Genomic DNA, 21,406 nt, shown 5'->3' on the forward strand with positions numbered 1-21,406 from the left:
TGGAGACAGAAAGATTATAGAGCATGCCTCTGACCTCAAGAAGTTTAGTGTCTGGGGAGGCGACTTCCTCCAGAAGCTTTCCCTGCTGGGCCTCTTGGACTAGGTAGGCAGGAGCCTCGGGTCTAGTCACCTGGCTCAGTTGCTGCCCTCCACCCCTTACTTACCAAACTCCATGCCTTTGTGTTTCACAAGGTATGCTTGCCTCTGTTGTAAGTAATCTACATTTATTCATTCATTTAATCCTCACAAAGGCCTGCTGAGGTACCTATGGTCATTATACCCATTTAGCAGATGAGGAAACTGAAGCCCAGGGCAATTAAGAAACTTGCTTAAGGTCTTGTAACTGAAGAAGGAACCAGGATTTGAAAACACACCTCTGGGTCCAGCTTTACATGTTCTGTTTATCTGTCTCCTCCTCTGAGGACTTCAAATAAATAGCTCCTGTGCCCACCGCAGTAACTGACAGAACAGGCTATCAAGCATTTATTCAGCAAATGAAAGAGAAAGCAAGGAAGAAAAAGGAAAGAGAGAAGCATATAAGTAAACAATTCCACAATTGTTTGGTCACCAACATCTAAGCATTAGCCCTGGGCAAATGCCTGAGAGCTGCAGAGGGAGCTCAAGAATAAATTCAAGTCTGTGCCCTGGCTGGTGTGGCTCAGTGGATTGAGCGCCAGCCCGCCGGGTTCGATTCTCAGTCAGGGCAAAAGCCTGGGTCCCCAGTTGGGGCCGTGCGACAGGCAACTGATCCATGTGCCTCTCGCACATTGACGTTTCTTTCCCTCTCTTTCTCCATCCCTTCCGCTCTAAAAGTAAATAGAATCTTTAAAAAAAATTAAAAAGTATAAATTAACATCTCGGCCAGCTCCGAACTTGCAGCTACCAGTGTCGTTAGTGTCAGGCATTCCAAGGAACTTTGTCGTTTCCCGCCTGCCTGTTTGGGACTTTTTTTCGTTTGGTTGGTTGGTTGGTTTGATTGGATTCTTCCCCCGCCCCGCCCCGCCCCTTCCTCTGGATTCCGTCTCCACCTCTTCCTTTTCCTCCGCCGTCCTCCGCGCGGACGCCGCGAGCCGGGAATTCGCGGACTCCTGCCCCAGCGCGAGGATCGGAGCGCGGGGCGGGCATGCGCACCGCGGACGGCGCGCTGGAGGCGGCGCACTGCGCATGCGGGAAGATGGCGGCCCAGGCTCCCTAAGAGTGCCCAGTTACCCAGTTCTCCTGCTGTCCGCGTGCTAACTCCCGGGGCCGTGGGCAGTGGCGCGTTCGTCCGCAGCCAGGCCCAGCCAGGGGCACCTCCTAACAGGCCGCGAGCTCTGTTCGTGCTTGGCTTCGGGAACGGCGTGTTGGGGGCGGTGTCGGACGCGACCCGGAGAAGGCGGGAGAACTCGCGGGGGGCGAAGGGGCGGCCGGCTGGGCAGCATGAGTCAGCAGCGGCCAGCGCGGAAACTGCCCAGCCTGCTCGTGGACCCAGCGGACGAGACCGTGCGCCGCCGGTGCCGAGACCCCATCAACGTGGACGGCCTGCTGGTAAGTCCCGGGGACGTCCTGAGTCCTGAGCGCCCGCAACCCTGGCGCGGCTCGGGATAGGGTAGGGTCTCAGGCTCACCGGTTCCTTCCCCTCCGCAAGGAAGCTGGGCTGAATGTCCCTGGGTCGTGAGCTCCCCCAGCGTGGGCCGATGGCGGCTCCTCGGTCTCCTCTGCTCTTGCACTGCTTGGATTTCGCTCAAACTCTTGCATTCTTTCCGCACGCACTCTCAAATGTGTTGTCATCCTTGGCATTTACCTTGGGACTACACCGCAGTTATGGAGACAGTTGCTCAACTTTGCGTCAGAAATCTCGTTTTTCTACTTCCAGTCACCCTCAGTGCATCTCTGCAAGCTGTTTCTGTTTGGCATCCCCTCCCCTTCTCCTGCTTAACTGCTGCAATGTAAAAGCTCGTCCACACTTCGCGTTTCCCACCCCACATTCAGCAAATTATCTTGCGTCCTGTTTGACCGAGAGAAATGGGAGTTTGGGCTCTCTTCCTGCAAAAAGTTAATTTCTTCTGCTGCTCTAGACTAGATGCAGTATATTGTCCTTGGTTCTCAGGGCTGCTGGTGAATCCGTCATTTTCCATCTCTCCCCGTATTTTCAATTTCTGTATTGGTTTCTTCCTCTAACTAGTCAGTATGCCCAGTCCCCATGGGGACTCAGTGCTCAAAAATAGTTAGACATTATCTTATTTAATTCCTCAAGGCAGCCTAAGAGATTATAAGGACTTGTTTTACAGTTGCCAAAATAGATCTGGGATTATCAAGTGGTTTGCCCATGGTTAGACAGTATGTAGAAAAGCCTAAATTTGACCTCACAGTGTCTGATTCCATACCATAAATTCGTGACTACTTAAACTGCATCCTGAAATCAAACTGCATCCTGAATTCACCCCATCTTAAAAAAATCCCTCGCACAATTCTGTATGTCCTTCCACCTGCTGCATGTGTTCCCCTGCACAGCCCAACTATTTGAAAAAATTTGTTTGCATTCCCTGTCCACTCGCTCACCTGTCATTACCACCCTAACCTACGCAGGGGTCGGGGTGGGGACCTCTGCCCAAAGCACAGCCCTAAGGCTGTTCTCACCAAGGTCGCCAGCAACATTGTCGGTTCCAGCTGACCTTTGCTTAGCTCCTTATCTCCGAAGCTTTGATAAGTTTGACCGCTTGCTTTTGTTGGAGACTCTCACAACTGAATGGCTTTTTCACACACCTACCCTTGGTGCTCCGCCTGCTCCTCTGGTCTCTCCTTGCGCTTCTGGGCAGACTCCTCCCCATTCCTTACCTGTTGATATCCACCTTCCACACACAGTCTCCACGCAGGATGTCATTCGCCACCACCCTCATGACTTCTGTTACCGTCCATGTTGGTGGTCTTAATCTTTGAGAATATGGTGAAAGCTCTGAGCTCTGGCTATGGAAAAGCCACTTAATTAATATCAGAATTTGCACACATCCCTTGAAGCCTTAGATATTCTTTTTATTATTATTATTATTATTATTTTGCGGTCTTAGATATTCTTATCCACTGTTAGTTTTAGTTACTATGTCATAACAGCTCCCAAATCTGTGAATCCAGCGCAGAGTTCTTCAGCTATCTGCTAGATATCTCTACTTAGATTTGAAACTCGTGTCCAAAACTGAATTCACTCGCTTCTCGCTAGCAAGCAAGGACTTTGCTGTTTCCTTGCTCGCTAAATGCTGACGCGCCCCCTGCACTGCCTGAGCTCCCGGGCCGAGCAGCACCCTTGCCTTTTCCCTTTCCCAGGCTGACCCCGCCGTCTTCCCAAACTGATTAAAACTCAATCACCAATGCTTGCCACTTCTAACCGTCGTTGATTTTTCAGATTGTTGCAGTGTTTTCCAAACCAGTATTCTTGCTTGTAGTTTTGCCCCAATTTTTCTATGTATTTTCATAGTTTGGGGGGCCCTTACATATCCACATTTCCCTTTCCAAAAACGCTTTTTTTTTTTTTTTTAAGACACACTTTTCTTTGTCAGGTCAGGTCACATTTTTTTTTAAATAGGGCACAGGGTACTGGACATGAAGTTCCCAATTTCTTTTTCTTTTCTTTTTTTAAGATTTATTTATTTATTTTTAGAGACGGGAGGGAGGGGGAGAGAGAGACACACACACACAGAGAGAGAGAGACAGAGACATCCATGTGCAGTTGCTGGGGGCTGTGGCCTGCAACCCAGGCATGTGCCCTGACTGGGAACCGAACCTGCGACACTTTGGTTTGCAGCCCGCGCTCAATCCACTGAGCTACGCCAGCCAGGTCCCTGTCAGGTCACATTTGCAGGTCACTTGTCTGAGCCTTCCCTGACCTCCGAACATGGGGTTCGCACAAAGCCCCCGCTGTCCCCTTACCCCTTTTTGAAGTGTGTGGCTCTTGAGTCCCTCAGTGTAGTGACTGTCCATTTCATTGTCCTATGTCCAGCATATTTGGTGCCTCCCACAGAAAGATTTGGTAAGTAGTCACTGAGTAAATGAAGTAGGTACTCTGTGAATGGGAAACGTTTGAGTGCATGACCATTTACTCTCCTGCCTGTGAAATGGCAATTTGAACACATATCTCAGGGTTTTTTAACGGGCCGGTGGTTGGAGGTATTTTATAATTAAATGCAAAGAATTGCATTGCTATGCAAAGATTAGTTATGTATCTGGCTGAGTGTTTGATGTTCTCTGGTAAATGGCTTGAAAGCTGGATTTTGAGAAGGGAGGAAATAATGTTCTTGGTGGTGGAACTTAGTCTACACGTTGAAAAACAAGGAAAATTTAAATGAGTGAAAATAGAGTCACCTTGGAGAAATACCTATTTTCAAAGGGTTCTTAAAGGGATGTCATTCCGAAAAACCAGCAATCAGTACAAAGTAAAATCTGTACAGAGGAAATTTTAATTAACTTAGAAGCAGTGCTTAGGGCTTTAGCCCCTAGAACTCTTTTTTGTTTGTTTGTTTGTTTCTTGTTTGAGAGCTCAGATTTAGACCACTGGGTCTTCAGATGGGGGCGTGGAGCGGCCGCGCAGTACCTGGGGAGGCACCGACTGGCCCAGCGGGAGGGCTGGTCCCCATAGCCGTGCACCATGGTAGCCCTCCTCTCGTTGGTTTCTTTGTCCCCTCGTCTTGGTGCCTCCCTGTGTTTGTTTCTGTGCATTAGGTGGAGCTGCTTTGACTCCGCCTTAGCGCATCTGCTAGGTTGTGTGGGGTGGAGCCTTAGGTGATTGCCAGGGTGGGCAGCCCGGGTCACTGCTCTGTGGCTCTGTGTGGGGGAGGCTGGGAGAGGGGACAGTGCTGCTGCCCGGCCTCTGGAGTTTTGTCCGGGAGGAAGCTGTCTTCCCCACTCACGCTTCACTATCTCCCCGTTTGCCACTGGTGCCCCTTCAGCCGTTGCCCTGGTGCTGAATCCCAGAGGGGGTGGGTCTGTGTGAGTCCTCAGTCCATTGCAGGCCCTTTAAGAGGACGCAGTTTCTTCCACTGCCCCCTCCCCCACTGGTGGTTACCAGAAGTTATGGGGACTTATCTTCCTGGTGCTGGGCCCCTGGGTCGGGCGGTCTGGACTGGGGCTGGTCCCTCGCTCCCGAGGTGTCCCTCCCGTGTTTTATCCACCACACGCGGATGTGGGACTGCCCGTCCCCGTCTCCACCCCTCCTACCCATCTGGATGAAGGTGGTTTCTCTAAATCCTTGTTTGTCAGACTCCACAGAGCTCAATTTTATGACAGTTCTGGGTGAAGTTTGTTTTGTATTGTTTTTTTTTAAGATATATTATTGTGGCTTTTTAAAAAGATTTTATTTACTTATTTTTAGAGAGGGGAAGGGAGGAAGGGGGAGAGGGAAGAACATGAGAATATCAGTGTGTGGTTGCCTCTCATGTGGCCCCCCACTGGGGACCTGGCCTGCAACCCAGGCATGTGCCCTGACTGGGAATCGAACCTGCAGTGCTTTGGTTTGAAGCCTGCGCTCAATCCACTGAGCTACGCCAGCCAGGCTGAAGTTTGTTTTGTATCTAGTCATGTTTTTGCTGTACAGGCATTTACCTACACCTCCATCTTGACCGGAAGCCCAAGAGTCCTGACGGGCTCTTTTAAGACCGCTTAGCCTTGAACAGACTTGGTGGTGGTTGTGCTGCGCTTGTGTGAGGGAGTGTCCCTGAGCCACACACTGAATTAGCCAGCAGTCTGCAGTTTACCCTCCAGTGGCTGGGGAAAGAGTGTGTGTGTGTGCAGAGACGAACAGGACAGAGCCCGTGCTGTAACAAACGAGCCTTGGGCGGTGCGGGTGAAGGGGGCGTGGCGGTTCTTGGTGCTCTTTCTGCACCTTTTCTGAAGGCTGAGAGTGTTCCAAAACCAACGGGAAGTGGGCAACCCCTCAGCTCGAGTGGGTGCCCCTCCGCACTCCACCTCCTGTCCCGCTCCCTCGTCCACGTGAGGGTGCAGAGGCCTGTCGCTCTCTCCGGGGGTGGGGGGCACTGCCCGTCCGAGGGGTCCTGGTGATGTGGGGCCAAGCGCAGGGTGGCCGTGCACTTACTTTTCTCTAACAGCTCCCTGACTTTTGTGTGGGGAAACGTTTGTTCTGAGGTTACAGTCACTTCGGAAGGAGGGGTCCTGTCTAGTCCCGTCTGCTCCCAGAAGGGCTCCTTCTCCTTGCCCGCGTGTCCAGGGCAGGTCACCAAAGTCCAGTAGCTGGAAAGGCTTGCCAGGAGTGTTGGGGCGTCTCTCAGACGAGGACTGTTGCACTGGGACTGGGGAAGGGGCTTCGTGTTCTCTGGGTGATCCTCAGAGAGTGGACCCACGAGGGCGGCGTCACCCGGGGTCTATACGAGCTCACCGATTCGCAGTGCTGACTTGTTTATCCGGCAGAGCCCTGCTGACACGGTGCTGTCTCCGTCTCCATTCCCGAGTTTGTACCGGGCACTCACCAAGTGCCCGACTGTGCCAGGCACTACTCTGGTTCAAATAGGAAAACAAGAATGTGTGGTCGCGTAAGATTTCATCATTCACAAAATCCCCCATTTAATCTTCACATTACCTTGGAAAATGGGCAATAAAGTGATATCGCTACACGGTGTCATAGATAAAGGTCAGGGCCCACCCGCATCTAGGAAGCCAGTAGTTGGTACTCCCAAACCGGGTCTTGGGCCAAGAGCTGTTCTGAATGTGAAGGAGGCGAATGCGTCGTTCCCGGGGGCGCTTGGGATCTCCAGGGCTGCAGACCGGTGGGGTTTATACGTAAGGGGTGTCTACCCCTGGCAGGCCATGATGCTGTTGTGATTCCTTCGAGACGAGGAGATGTTTTCACATTCAAAGAGAAAAAATGAGTGGATGCTGTTGCAGCCTTGTCCTGCAGACCCCAGTACGGCCAACATGTAGTGCACCTGCCTTCGTGGCAGAGAGTAGAGGGGAGGGAGAGCCACCCTGTCCGTGTGACCAGGCCTGGTTGCGGGAGCGGTGCAGAGCGGAAGAGGTGCCCTTCGAGAAGGCGTGCAGAGCGGGTGGCGGGCCGCCTGCTGGGAAACCGCCGAGTGCTGCGCCTGTAGGGCCTGACCCTGCTCCTGTAAGTCCGGGGCTGAAGCCTCTTTGCAGCCAGGCAGCGCAGGTTCTGCTCCGCTTACCCTCCTGCAGCGCGGTCTCAGGACTGCACGAACAGTAGCAAGTTTACTCTAGCCTTACAGTCGTTACAGTAACACACTGCAGATGTGTAGCAGGTCGTGGACCAAATAGAAAACCCATAAACAGGCCTTAAGGTGTGTAACAACTCGGGATATGTGTTTGTGTGTGCTTCTAATCGCCGTGACGAGGATGCATTGTTTTTCAGGAATCTGCTGGGATAGTCAGACTCTGTCTCGTACTGCCTTAGCAGAGGGGTTCAGTGTAAAAGTAGCAGTGACACTTGGTCACACCCGGCCGGCCGAGGTTTGGCTTTACGAGGACTGCGTACAGGACTGCGTCCATTGCAGTCCTGTGATCCTTAGGGCACCCGGTGGGGTTACAGCCAGTCTCGGGGCCAGTGCTTCCACTCGTCAGGAGCTAAACCTGCCTGACGGAAGCCTCTTCCGGACACAACAGCCTTGTACTTCGTTCTGAGCATGCGGCTAGTACGGGTTTCTGTTTACATGGCTTTATCCAAAGGTTTGGTTTATTTTTCGTTTGTTTGTTTTTATTCTCACCCAAGGACATGCTTTTTGATTTCAGAAAGGGGAGGGGAGGGAGAAACATCGATGTGAGAGAGAAGCGATGATTGGTTTTGTTTCGTACACACCCCAGCTGGGGACCAAACCCACACCCCAGGCCTGTGCCTGACCAGGAATCGAACCAGCGATCTTCCGGTTTGCAGGACAGCACTCAGCCACGCCGCCAGGGCTAAAGGTTTTATTTTTACAAAAACAGTTTCTAAATGTATTGTAAGTGTTACTGCCAGATTATATAAATTCTCACTCCCTCTAAATAGCTGATAAAATGGTGAGGCATTGATAGTGGAGCTACCACTAATTTCCTGGTTGTTTCGGGAATTTAAAAGAAAGCGTTTATTAAATCCGAATAACAGAGTCCCTAGTCGTGTAGCAAGCATTGTTCTCCGTCCTGCGAAGTGCTGCTCTTTTTGCTTTAACCACCGTGGGGATGCGTGGCTGCCCAAGAAAGGTGGTGAGCCAGTTTTGGGGAGCCACTCACACTTACACAGCAAGGGGTGTTTCTCAATTCAGACCTATCCGACGTCTCCCGAGTCTTCCGGAGTCAGGGACAGTGTCCTGTGTTTCTTTCCAGCCTTGGGGTCTGATGCAGTCAGCAGGCTAGTGCTCACCCGGCGATGCGCTCTCACGATTGTGTTTTCTCCCTCACCGCCCCTGCCCCCGCCCCTTTCTCAAATCGTGATCTGCGACACTGGCAGACGTGATCACAGTCAGAGTAGATATAATCTGGAAGGAGGACTGATTTTCTCACACCCAGATTGTTACCCCAGAGTGTGGGGGGCGGGGAGAGAAACAACTATATGTCACCTGCTAAAGTGCTGTTTGTGGGCATTGCTGTTTTTAAATTACTAAGTTAAATTTCTGGTGTTTTTTCTGTTTTCCAGCCATCAAAAATAAGGATTAATTTAGAAGATAATGTGCAATATGTGTCCATGAGAAGTAAGTTGATTCCTGAATAGGTTTTAGGATTGTATTGGGTTGGCCAAAAAGTCCGTTACATTTTTTTCCATAAAATAAAGGACACATTTTTTTTTTCATTTTCACCAATAACTTTACTGATTTGGATATTCTGAGTGTGTCGGCTCTCTCCCACTATTGGCTTCTAGTGGGTGGAGGCCAGGGGTGCTGCTGAACACCTTCCAGTGCACAGGACAGCGCACGGCAGAGAATTATTTGGCCAAATGTCAATAGCACCGAGAAACTTCGCAAACCACTTCTGACATGTTCAATCAGTCGCAGCATCTTCCCCACACACTGCATAAAGACATTTTTGCATTTCAGCTCTGTTTTTACCTTTGCTGAAATAATAAAGCATAAATGCCAAAAATGTTTATTTTCTTTCATCTTCACTATTAAATTGACTACACTAAAATTTACCAATTTTGATGAGTGTTTTTAAAATGCACACCAACATGACAGCTGTCACAACACAGTCTCACAAAATCGTTTCGAATGAAGTTGGAGACTACTGGGCACTACCAGAGCCATTGTATGGAAAAAACTAAACTAACTCTTTGGCCAACCTAATAGTTTGAACCTCTTGTGATTGAAATGATTTATTTTAAATGTGCGTCAGTTGATGAGCGACTTTAGTAATATTTGCTATTTGTGCACCAAACTGTAAAGCTTGGAGTTTCCGGGGGCTGGGGGGCCTCTGCCCTCTGGGGCAGCTCCCCGGAGGCTGTGAGAGCAGGGTCGTGCTGCCCGCGGTGCACCTGAGGCAGGTGCACCAGGAGCACCTTCCAGCCTCCTCCGAGCTCCTGTGCCTGGGAGCCAGTCGTGGGCCAGGGCTCGGAGTCAGCTAAAGGGGACAGGAGCCAGTCGCTGCAGTTCCCTTCCCCTCTGGGAATCGTGACGGAGGCCCCACCCTCCTTCCCCCTTAATTTGGTCCTGTCCTCGGTGGACACACAGTGCGTCCATGCCCACATAGAACATGTTAATGCCAGAGCCCAGTCCTTGAATTTTTCCCCAGCCCTTGTCACAGTCCACCCACAGTCAGTGTCCGGGTTTGGCCTTGGAAGGGCCCCCATCTGTCCCATACCACCGACGGGGCACAATGTCGAACCGTTACTGCGTCTACCATGTCTGGCCCTGTTTTATTTAAGCTTTTTGCATGGCCTCTCACAACATCCCTTCGTAGTGGAGGTGTGAACTGTCCCTGTTTCACAGATGCGTACACCGAGGCCCAGAGAGCTTAAGTCACGCGCTCAGTCGGGGCTCAGCCCCACGCCTGTCTGGCAGAGAGACGGCAGCGGCTCAGGTCTCCCGCTCCCGGGCAGGAGCAGGGACCTCTGCCCCCAGGCCCTTCCCGCTGCTGACTTCCAGCGGGGAGCCTCCCGGCGGCCCGGGCGGCTTTTCTGGCACGGAAGCGGGACTGTGGGGTCACTCACCGGGAAGCTCCTCGGTGATGCCCTGTCACCCCCAGAGAAGGCCCTGCCTCCTCGCTTACGTGTGAAACTGATAAGCCACCTCACCCCTTTAAAAGAACCAAGGTAGCAGGGAATGGACGGACGGACGGACGGACAGACAGACAGAGCCCTGGGAGGCCAGTGCTAGGCACTCTGGGATCAGTACCGGCTGGGGCCCCCAGACGTGCCTGGGAGCGCCCTCCTGTCCGCCTTCCCCTTCTCTGTGCCCAGAGTTCTCTCCAGCCCCCGTTCACTCTCCCTCGGGCGGCTCCCAGCGCCTCTCCAGCGCTCACCTCAGGGTGCTGGGCCGAGTGCCCCACTCCGCTGCTGGAGGCCTTGGGTCTGAGGGCCTGCTCAGTCGTTCCGTCCCTGCCCTGCGACGCCCCTGCTGCTCCAGGGGTGTGCCTCGTGCCTGTCGTCTGTGGTGGGACTAGACAGGAAACGACTTCCGAGCTCAAGACCCGTGGCCCTGTCAGTGGCCTAGTGTGAGCGACTGTGTGCTGCCCAAAGTCGGAATCACCGGGTCGCAGTCTCCCGGGGTTTATTGTAGCGTTGGGACTTCCCTGTAATTCATTTAAAGTTAATTTGTTTTAATCCTGGTGAATCTCAGGTATGGGTGGTCTGCACGCAGCAGACAATGACATTGTAGAATGTGTGCTTCCGTTCTGGGAGTGACCGCCGGCGACTTCCCAGCTGCCCGAGGCGGGCGGAGGTCCGGGCGGGGCGGCCCCGGGTGCAGGCAGGGCGGGAGCTCCGCTCACGTGCGCCGTGCTGCGGGAGCAGAGAGAAGGGAAACCCGTGCTCCCCGCTAGAGGGACCACTGGGCTATTTGTGGACTTACTTCCTCTGCACATCGAACCGAACTTTTGTAGCGTCAAGTTGGGTGGGGTGGAAAGAGTGCCAGTATTTAGTCCTAGCAGGGCCTCCGACCGGGCCCCCAGCTGAGGGCCGCACGGCCCGGGGGGCGGGGTTCGCAGCACAGGTCACAGCTCCTGTGTGGGCGCCCTTGGGCTTAGCGACGCCCCAGGGTGTGACGTCCCCGGAGGAAGGACTTACAGGAGCTCGTGGAGTGCGGCTCCCAAGAGACGGTGCTGTGCAGAGTCACGCAGTGGTGGACAGGCTGAATCTCCAGTGTGGCGGGGGGTTAGGGTTAGGGTTACGTAGATGTTACGCAGCTGTTAAGAACAATGTTAAATAGTATGCAGTCGTTAACAGAAAACACCTTTTTCCAGTTTTGTTGGGGCATAGCCGACCTCTGTCACTGTGTACGTGTAAGGTGTGCAGGGTTTGATTTACCTGGACTGTGCAGCAGTTGCCCTGGCAGGCGTGGTTAACACCCGTCGCTGCCTGTGGGCCTCGTTAAAGGAGAAGCCTCCCCGTGTGGCCTCCCTGAGGAGCCACCCTCTCGGCAGCTTCCCTCCGTGTCCGGCGCAGCGGTGGCGGCCGTCGTCGGCTTGCTGTGCGGCACCGTCCGGCGGGAGGGCGTTTGTCGGCAGCCGGGGTGTTCACGGTGCTGAGTTAGAAGCGGCGTGTTAAACAACAGTTATATTCCTGTATTCTTGGGGACCACATGTATAGACACACGTGTATGTGCGTGTGTGGAGAGGCAGAGTGTATATAAAAAACCAGAAGCATTAGGCGGGCAAGCGAGGGGATTGGAAAGATTTCTTCCCTTTGTTTGCTTATCTGTTAGTATAAGGAAGTGAATGTTGTAAAAATCAGATATGCCACTTTCCCTTGAGGTCTGTCCTAATTGTCCTAATAGAATTCTAATCCGAGCTCTCTAAAAACCTGACCAGACAGGGTCACACTCCGACACATGTAGAAACATTTGAAACAGACAGACAAAGCCAGGTCTCCTGCTTTGCTTCATAAAGAATTCCTTACCTTGAAGACCAAATGAGAAAATTAATTTTAAAAATCACCTCTAATTTCATTCCTTAAGTTTTGTAGATACAAATGCAAATTCACCACTTTGTCCGATAAGGTGCAGTAGGCCTCTAAAATGCACATGGCCTGCACCCTGGCTGGTGTGGCTCAGTGGACAGAGCGTCATCCTACAAGCTGAAAGGTTGCTGGTTCAGTGCCCAGTGAGGGCACGTGCTTGGGGGCTGCAAGAGGCAACCGATCGATGTTTCTCTCTCTCTCTCTTTCTCCCTCCCTTCCCCTCTCTAAAAATAAATGACATCATTAAAAAAAAATTCACGTGGGTTGCATGTTCTGAATGTTCCTTTAAGTCTAACACCTTTGTTTACCTAGGACAGGTTAATTTTTATCAAGTTTGAAAAACCTGTTTGGTAAAAATTAGCAATGATACTTGGTCAGTGTGTGGATTTTCTGTAGGTGTCTGTGTTGACTGATAAAGAGGAAATAAATGATTTTTTAATGAGTTGAGGAAGAAACCCTGTTTAAAATTTTACAAGCGGGTTTGTTTTGTTTCCCAGAAACTCTAAAAGTGAAGAGGCCTCGTTTTGACGTATCCCTGGTTTATTTAACTCGGAAGTTCATGGATCTCGTCAGAAACGCGCCGGGGGGCATCTTGGACTTGAACAAGGTGGCGACCAAGCTGGGGGTGCGGAAGCGAAGAGTGTACGACATCACCAACGTCCTGGACGGGATCGACCTGGTGGAGAAGAAGTCCAAGAACCACATTCGGTGGATGTAAGTTGGCCTCGGACCTCGGGCCCCCGCCCTCCGCACGGGGCGGCAGAGCCGCGCTGGCTGAAGTCCCGCGTGCTGGCGCCCACCGCGCCTGACTGCGGGGGCGCGGCCAGTGCGGCTTCCTTCAGAGAGGGCTGGCTCTGCGAGCTGTTTTCGCCTTGTCCCCCGCAGCCCGTAACATTTCCCTATTTAACAGTCATACGGTAGGGTGTTGTGGGTAAGCTGAGTGGAATATGACTGATTTTAAGGTGCCCGCTTCTCAGGACGCTCCCTCAGTTCCAGCTGATGTTGGTACCGGGGACGCCGGCGAAGGCGGTCGAACGGGGGTCTCCCGTGCTAGTGGGGCACGCACACCGGCCCCCGCCCCTCGGGCCCGCTTCCCCCGGCTCCGCCGGAAAGCGGGGTGCCCGTCTGCGTCCCCACGCGAGCACGACACAGCTAGGCCGCCCACTGCACTCAGAGACTCGTGGCCCCCCAGGGGAAAAAAATCACAGACCTAATGTCTGAAAGGCAGCTGGTACAGACTTAACCCGAGTTAGGAAGGAGCACCTTACGAAACAGATAAGTGTGTGCGTGTGCACGTAAGAAGAAAGCCGTTACACTCACAACAGGTGAGAATTTTGGACCAGTTCCGAACATACGGCGGGAAACAGGGTCAGCACGTCAGTACATGGAGACCTTTCAGGCGGATGAAGAAGCTGCCAACAGAGATCGTAAAATGAGTCTAAGTCATCAACTTAGTTATTAGGAAAACGGGGCTTACGGAGGAGGCATTTTTTCCAGTGGTCCAGAAAAGCAGATGGAATTCTCACTTGAATGCGTTTACTAAATCACATTAAAGGGCCAGTATCCGATTGTATTCTGAACCACTAAGCCGGGTTAGATTTGAAAACCAGCAAGCTAAAGACAGTGGTAACAGCCCATAAAGATGGAAGCAAACATGAATACCAGTTGTTACTCAGGTCCTACCGTATTGGGCTAAACAGTAATAACTCAAGAAAACGAATCGTTCGAGAACAGGGAATATAGTCGTCACGTCCGGGTGGAACCGGATAGAATGCGCACAGTAAGGAAGACCAGGGACTCAGAGTTGTAGCAGAGGGACTGCCCCTTAGCCAGCGCTCCTTGTTTCTTGTGTGTAGAAGTTAAAGGGATCATAGGTTGTATACAGCTTGTCAAAGCCATTCCACATGTAGCAGAGCTGGAGCTGAAACTGAGAGTTAATGATGCTTTAATTCGGCCGTCATTTAATTAGGCTTTCCCTGCTACTTCATTAAGTTTTCCCTACTTAATTAAGCTTCGTTAAGCTTTCACTGCTATTCATTTCCGTAGGGTTATGGTGTGTTTGGTTTTTCAAGTCCCCGTGTGCGGGCCTAGAGGTGGGGACAAAAAGCAGTTTGCACGCAGGAAGCTTGTGCGGCGGCTACGACGGTGGAGGGCAGAGGTCGGGTCGGAGTCGCGCTTGTCCTTGTCGGGGACGCTCCAGTGGCCTGATCTGCGTCCTCCTGTCACTGCGCCAACCCGAGTGTCGCTGACGGTGGCCTTTCCCTCTCGTGCTTCCGCAGAGGGTCCGACCTCAACAGCCTCGGGGCCGCGCCCCAGCAGAAGCAGCTGCAGGACGAGCTCTCCGACCTGGCCGCCATGGAGGACGCGCTGGACGAGCTGATCAAGGACTGTGCGCAGCAGCTGTTCGAACTGACGGACAACAAGGAAAACGAGCGATATCCTTTAACCGCGCCCCCTTAAGATTCTCCTCCTTGCAGAGCAGGCTACTACTTCAAGTAGTAGAGTTAGCTTGGGGGGTTAGCTAATGCGTGTGTGAGGAACAGAATCAGACCTTTAGGAGTGAGAGTAAGTGAAGGTTTAGTGAGACAGCCTCCCACCGGCCCAAACGACGCAGCGCAGGGACATGGCGTAGCCTCTGGCTCTCGGTGCGGCGACCCACCCTTGGGTCAGCGGCTGCGCCCAGCCCTCGGGGGCGCGGCAACTGCCGGGGCTGGCGCTCGCGTCTCCAGGCGGAGGAGCGTCTCCAGGCAGAGGAGCGGGGCGCTCTTGCTCCTGTCCGTAACCTGGCTGCTGTGATAAAGGCGGTGAGATAGTGGTTGGCTTCTGTGAAGTGCGGATCTTCCCATGTTTGTGGATTGAATTTTATTTCTGGAACGGGGTGAGTGGCCACTGAAATGGCCTTTGCGCTGCGGCTCAAGACCACGGAGCCCGAGGTGGTGCAGCCAGAGCCCGGGAGCTCTGGGGTCAGCGGGGGCCTGTCGCTGCGGCTGACCCTCGGGCTCCCCCTGGGCCGGGGCTCAGCAGTTCCGAGCTGTCCCGGGCTTCCAGTTCATATAAACTCCACACCAGCCTGAACTCTGGTTCCAGTAGCTGTTGAACGGGAAACAAGGGCTACCGTACGACACTCGATCAGAATGGAATGGTTATGGTTAAAGTCACATATTTTATCGAGGGAGTTAAGTTACTTGAATGTCAATGGGTTGTAGGCAGAGGAACGGAACATGTTAGAAGCCAGGTGCGCAGGTAAAGGAATCAGAGAACCGAAGCCCAGCAGGTGCTCTGAACCCGGCGTTTCCGAGCGGCCCAGTGAAGCGCTTCCCTGGGGCAGTTCCCCGCGAGACGACGGACGGGTGCAGAGATTCAGGTGGGGAGTGGGACAGGAGTTCGGGTGAGAGAATCTCATGAGTCGGCGCTGATCCTGAAAACTTATTCTCTGTGTTGTTTATACTTTTTACAGGTGTTTTTCCACCTTGCATTTTAGGGGGTTCTCACCAAAATAATATTTTCCCCCAGAGGTTCTCATAGTGAGACTCTGAGGTCCACGGGGAATGGGATGGGGTGGGTGGATTTGATGCCTTACGAGTCATGTTTGTGTTAGGAGTTCAGTTTATTAGTATTTTTCTTTAGAAGCTGTCATTAGAATCACAGTAGTACAATTTAAAGGAACTCTTTTTTTTTTTTTTTTTAAGATTTTACTTTATTCAGAGAGAGGGGAAGGGAAGGAGAAAGAGGAGGCAGACATCGATGTGCGGTTGCCTCTCACGCACGCCACCTACTGGGGGCCTGGCCTGCAACCCAGGCATGTGCCCTGATTAGGAATCGAACCCGTGACCCTTTGGTTCGCAGGCCGACACAATCCACGGAGCCACACCAGCCAGGGCAGAACTCTTTAAATTGAGTTACAAATATGGTAAAACACTAAAATCTTAAGAATTGTTCCTAGAGTAGTAAGAATTATGCATGAAAATGTTTTAATCAACTGTCCCCCCATTTGTATCCCATAAAAACTGAAGATATTCTGACGTTACTCTTGCATTCCTCTGTGACAAGAGCTAAAGTGTCTCCCCCAAAAAGCAGACCTCTGCGCACAGATCCTTGACTGGGGGCTACACTGGCGTACGTGACGTACCAGGACATCCACAGCATCCGCGCCTTCCACGAGCAGATCGTCATTGCGGTTAAAGCTCCGGCAGAAACCAGGCTGGACGTCCCAGCGCCCAGAGAAGTAGGTGGTCCTGGATTTAGAGAAGGTTTAAAGGGGGCGGGGCCCCTGCGGAGGCTGCAGATGTCGCGGACTCAGTGAGTGCGCGCCCCTCACGTGCCCGCCCGTCCACACAGCGGCTGCCGCTCGAGGCGCCGGGCACACTTGCCCCTGCTGTGGGTGACAGCGAGTGGCGTGGTCGTGCCGCCACCCTGTCAGAGGGGAGGGCCTGGGGCTCAGAAAGATGGACCCGCCTCCTTGCGGTCACACAGAAGAGGCAGAACCAGAATTCAGCCCCAGACAGCGTGGCCTCAGAGTTGGTCCTGGACCCGGGAAGGATGCCCCCCAGGGGAACCCCCGGGACGGGCCTCAGTCTCCGGGTTCCCGAAGCACGGCCGCCGCCAGCCAGGGTTCTGGGGAGTGGACTCGCGGGCCAGACTCGGCACAGACGGGTGGAGACACTGGCACATGCGTTCTGTGTTAAAAATGACAAGTAGTTGCCCTGGGAATGAAAATACTATCAAGCTCTCAGCTTCTTGACACGCTCCTTCCCTTGAAGGAATGCTTGTGTTAAAAGATAACTGCCATCAGAGGATTGCTTGGGGAGGGTGAGCCCAGGGAACGCGGCCGTTCTGGCGACAAAGCGGCAGTTCTGGCAGCCCACGGGTGCGCGTGGTGATGTCGGCGTTGCCGTAGGGGTTTTCCTCAGCGTGGGGAGTTCCTTGCCGCTCACCTCTCCTGTGTCCCCAGCAGACCACTGTCCAGGGGAGAGCCCCTGTCCCGCCGGGCGGTGTCTCGTAAGCTGACGAGGGAGCAGCGTGCTTTCAGTCCGTCGTACACCCAGGTCTCGACTTCTTGGGTGTGTTTCCTAGTTGGTGTGGACTTAGAGATATCCCAAGCATCCTAAGTAACATTTGTATTTATTTCACAGGGACTTAACTGACCTCCCCCCCTTTTTAATTAACTGCCAATGTTTTAACACTTTCTTTCTCTGGGGCCTGAGAGCCCGTCCTGTGGTGACTGGCAGGCTTGGGCCTTTCCCCGTGACCGAGATTGCCAAACCTTGCCGAGCCTCTGGTGGCGCCCGACCTTGCAGAGTCCCGCTTAAAAGCCGGTGCACCTGGGCCCCTCGGGCAGCCTGCTCACGAGGCGGAGAGTGTGCGGGGTTGTAGATGGGGGCACGTGTGTGCGGTGGTGCCGCTCTGCTCTGCCCAGGGAGACCGGGTGCCTCTTGCGGGGGCAGGCCCCGGCCCTCGGGTCCGGCGCAGCCTGCCGGTTTCCCGCAGACGGTTCTGTTGGGACGTGCTCTGGGCCCGCGTGTGCAGCTCCGGGCTCTGGCTCCTTTGCTCTGCGGGCAGAGTTGTGTGGCTGTGACGGGTGGGGCAGCCCCCGAAGCCAGAAGCCTTTCCCGCCCCCTCTTGCAGGCGGAAGGTGTCTGCCGGCCCCGATTGTGTCGCGTGTGACGCCCTCGGCTGGCTGCCGTCCGAGCAGCGTGCCGGTTTCTTCCGTCGCTGACCAGTACCCGTCGAGTCGCACAGTGCACCCGGCCGGGTGGCTGGTGGCTGGTGGCTGGGTGCACGTGCTCTCCAGCCCACCGTCTGGTGCGGGGGGCTGTGGAGAGGTGCCCACGAGGTTTTGTGGCTGAAGGGCTGCGTCTCCCTGGGCTGTCCGGGGTCCCGGTGAGGTGTGTGGCCCAGGCCCACCCGCACCAAAGCGGGGACGGGCCTGCAGTGGGGCCGCTGCAGGCAGAGCTGCTAACGAAGGGATCTCTTGCAACCGGAACCGTTTCTTAAGAAGTTAGCGTAACTCTCAGTGGAAGTTCCCAGGTTCCTGTTACGTCGTGCATCTTAGTGTTCTCACTTACACGAGGTGTTAATCTTGTCTTGACGTCACCCTCCCTCCCAAGTGGAGTGAGAGTGCTCCTTCCTATTAGCGCCCCCGGGGTCGGGGGTGGGGGGGGTGGGGGGGTGGGGGGGTGGGGCTGAACTCGGCCTTGCCGTTAGAGACCGTGGGGGCCCTCGCTGCTCTGTCGTTGGTTGGAGCACTGGTGCCGATCGATGCTCCCGCACAGGCGCCTCCCGGGGCCAGTCGGCTCCTGCGACGGCTCTCTCTGGGGCGCTCGGGCCCTACCCTGCCGTGGCTCCGCGGCCGCGCGCAGGGGGCACGCAGCTGGTGTTAGCAGCGCGGATTGGCCGGGGGCGGGGTTAACGTGGCTGAAGCTCAGTACGCGGTTTCTCAAATACATGATAGAAAGGGAACCGTCCGCATGGAAGTGTCAGCAGTTCCCCGGAAAGGTTCGCGGTTCTCGAACGTGAACCCCGCGTGCGCTCACTGCTCTCTCTCTCTCTCTCGCTGCCGCCGGGCGTCTCCCGCCAGGACTCCGTCACCGTGCACATCCGCAGCACCAAGGGGCCCATCGACGTGTACCTGTGCGAGGTGGAGCAGCGGCGCCCCCGCGGCCGGGCGCCCGCAGGCGCTGGGGGCTCGTCGTCCTCGCAGAGCAGGCGCCCGGAGAGCCCCGCGGAAGGTGAGCGCGCCGGTGCTGGGGTCTGGGCAAGTTCAAGGGCCCAGTGATCTTTAGTTATATAGTGGTTTTTAAAAAAACTATTGGGGCGACATCCGTCAGTAAAATGGTGTGGGTTTCTGAGGAAAGGAATTAGGGTACGAGTAAGTGGAAGCATAAACCCTATTTCATGGATAGGAAGACTTAACATCGTTAAGGTGTCCGAACGACCCAAAGAAATCTGTGGATTCAACACAATTCCTACCGAGACACCAGTGGCGTATTTCACAGAAAACAGATATTCCAGAAACATGCGGGGAGCCACGACGGGCCCCGGGCAGCCACGGCAGCCCGGAGAAGGAGCAGCAGAGCGGAGGGGTCCCGCTGCCCGGCCCCCGCCCCCACGGCAAGGCCCCTGTGAGGAGGGAGCGAGCCCGGCGCAGGCGTGAACACGCACACGCGGGTCGGTGTGGCAGGGCGGGCGGCCCGGCGGCGCCCCGTCTGCGCGGGGGTCGGCGTCTGGCGGAGGGGGCGGGCGCGCCCGGTGGGCGCGAGCTTCCGTGCGGTAAACGGCGTCGGGAAACCAGACAGGTGACGCGCAGAACCAGGGCTGAGGCGAGACCGCCTTCTCACACCGTACCTGAGAATAAACTCAGAGTGTACTAAAGACTTGAATGTCAGACTCGAAGCCACAAAAATGCTAGAAGAAAATGTGGGCACGAAGTCTAGGACATTTCTGGTAGCAGTATTTTTTCTGATGCGTCTTCTCAGACAAGGGAAACAAAAGAAAAACTGCACAAATGGACCACATCAAATAAAGTGTTTTTTTTATTATTTTTTTAAAGATTTTATTTTATTTTATTTTTTAGAGAGGGAAGGGAGGGAGATAGAGAGAGAGAGGGAAACATCAATGTGCGGTTGCTGGGGGCCGTGGCCTGCAACCCAGGCATGTGCCCTGACTGGGAATCGAACCTGCGACACTTTGGTTCACAGCCCGCGCTCAATCCACTGAGCTACACCAGTCAGGGCAAACTAAAAAATTTTGCAAAGCGAAATAAATCAGCAACAAAACAAAAAGAAAACCCGCCGAAGGGGACAACATACATGTCGACGATAATAGTTATAAAAATTGCACGTTGTGGTCTTGAGATGGTTTTGCTCTCCCTAGCTGCAGAAACACAACTCTGAACATCGCAAGGTAATTCCTAACGTAGTTTGCAGTGTTTCTGACACCCTCACAGTGGCACTCCGTGCTGTTCTGGTAAGAGTGAGAAGTGGGGGTTGCGGGGGGGCCCCGCTGGTGCTGGGGGACGCTGGAGAGCAGGCTGTCGGCCGCCTCGACGGGCGCGCCCTCGGGTGCGTGTTGGCGTCCGGTCTGCTCTGGTGACTTGAAACGCTGGCCTTACGCCACTGACACACGGGTACGGTTTTTGACCAGGGTTCTTCCATTTTTTAAAGCAGTTGAAGTGTATGTCCTGTTACCTGATTGCCTTTTAAAGCCTCACTTAGAAGACCTTTCCTTTTTGTTACTTTCCAGAAGAAGCTCCTCCGCAGCCGAGTGAAGAATTGCTCGAGGTGAGCAACTGACAGGAGGACCCGAGGAGGCGTCCCCCGCGTTCTGGGGCATCCCCCGGACGGCCAGGCGTCCGGCGTGGTCCTCGGAGCAGCGCGCCCGCCCGCGCGAGGTCCCCTTCCTCTCCGCCAGCAGCAGCAGCAGCAGCGAGGCCAGTAGCGTCTTGGCGTAGTTCCCTACTCAGACTGGGTGGATGACTATGGTTTCTGCATTCAAAAGAACTTATAATTCACTGCTGTCTGTCGGTGAGACGGACCCCTTGCCTGCCGAAGTAGCTTCCTCCGACAGACCCCCGCCCAGACGGCCAGGCCCGAGGGGGACAGTCCTCCGCGGGCCCCGCCCCCCCTCCAGGGACCACGTGTCGTCCCCACAGAAGCGGCTGTCTTACATGAGGTCAGGTCTGCGGTCGGCTGCTGGCCGTCGGGGGGTGCGCGCACGCATCTAGGTGTGACGTCCCTGTACATACCTGTGTCGTGTTTCGATGACCTGTGCGCATCTGAGTGAACCTCCCCACCGTTGTACAGCCGAAGTAATGTATATATGGAAGCTCATAGGCAAATGCTCTAACTTCTGTGGTATCTGTAATTTATTAGAATCCTCTGAGTGAGGGTTAGACAAGAGTACCGTAGATGTGCTGTACACCTTAAGTTCACGCGTTTGATTAAAGAGTTTCGGCCAGGCTCCCAGTGCTGGAGTTGGACTTCAGGCTGCCCGCAGGTGCTGTGTCTGCGCAGACCCGTGGCGCGGCCCGCGCCTTCAGGACGCGTGGGGGAGTGCCCTCGGGGAGCGGCTCAGCCACGGCGACCGCCGGAAGCCACTCACACAGACCTTGTCGCCCGCGGATCCTGGGAGGCGTCTCTGCGCGCCGCAGCCTGCTCTTCAGGCGGGGGGGTTTGCTGAAGCGTCGGCCGCACCTGTCCCCTCTCCAGCCCTGGTCCCCGTTGCCAGGGACCTGGCCGTTCTACCTCACCGGGAAGCCCTTCACCGCCCTGTGCCTCCGCCGCCCCGTAGTGTGCCGCTAGACTGTGAGCTCCTTGAGGGCCTGGGTCTTAA

General features: G+C 54.4%; 1 protein-coding gene across 2 annotated transcripts; it reads left to right on the forward strand.

The window, feature by feature from the left end:
* Nucleotides 1–1,057: 1,057 nt before the first annotated feature.
* On the forward strand, nt 1,058–21,239 carry E2F6 (E2F transcription factor 6). Of its 2 annotated transcripts, none has more exons than XM_045844590.1 (7): nt 1,058–1,527; nt 8,606–8,660; nt 12,574–12,790; nt 14,356–14,511; nt 16,187–16,301; nt 18,654–18,804; nt 20,321–21,239. In XM_045844590.1, the coding sequence occupies exons 1-7, from the start codon at nt 1,420–1,422 to the stop codon at nt 20,365–20,367; spliced, it is 849 nt and encodes a 282-aa protein (XP_045700546.1). In that variant the 5' UTR covers nt 1,058–1,419; the 3' UTR covers nt 20,368–21,239. The 2 variants fall into 2 exon arrangements, with proteins under 2 accessions (XP_045700546.1, XP_045700544.1); XM_045844588.1 differs by having other exon boundaries at nt 1,060–1,527; nt 20,318–21,239.
* Nucleotides 21,240–21,406: the final 167 nt, after the last annotated feature.

The sequence above is a fragment of the Phyllostomus hastatus genome, unplaced genomic scaffold, assembly GCF_019186645.2.
Source record: "Phyllostomus hastatus isolate PE091 unplaced genomic scaffold, TTU_PhHast_1.1 phas_contig_402, whole genome shotgun sequence".
In the NCBI taxonomy this organism is placed as follows: domain Eukaryota; kingdom Metazoa; phylum Chordata; class Mammalia; order Chiroptera; family Phyllostomidae; genus Phyllostomus; species Phyllostomus hastatus.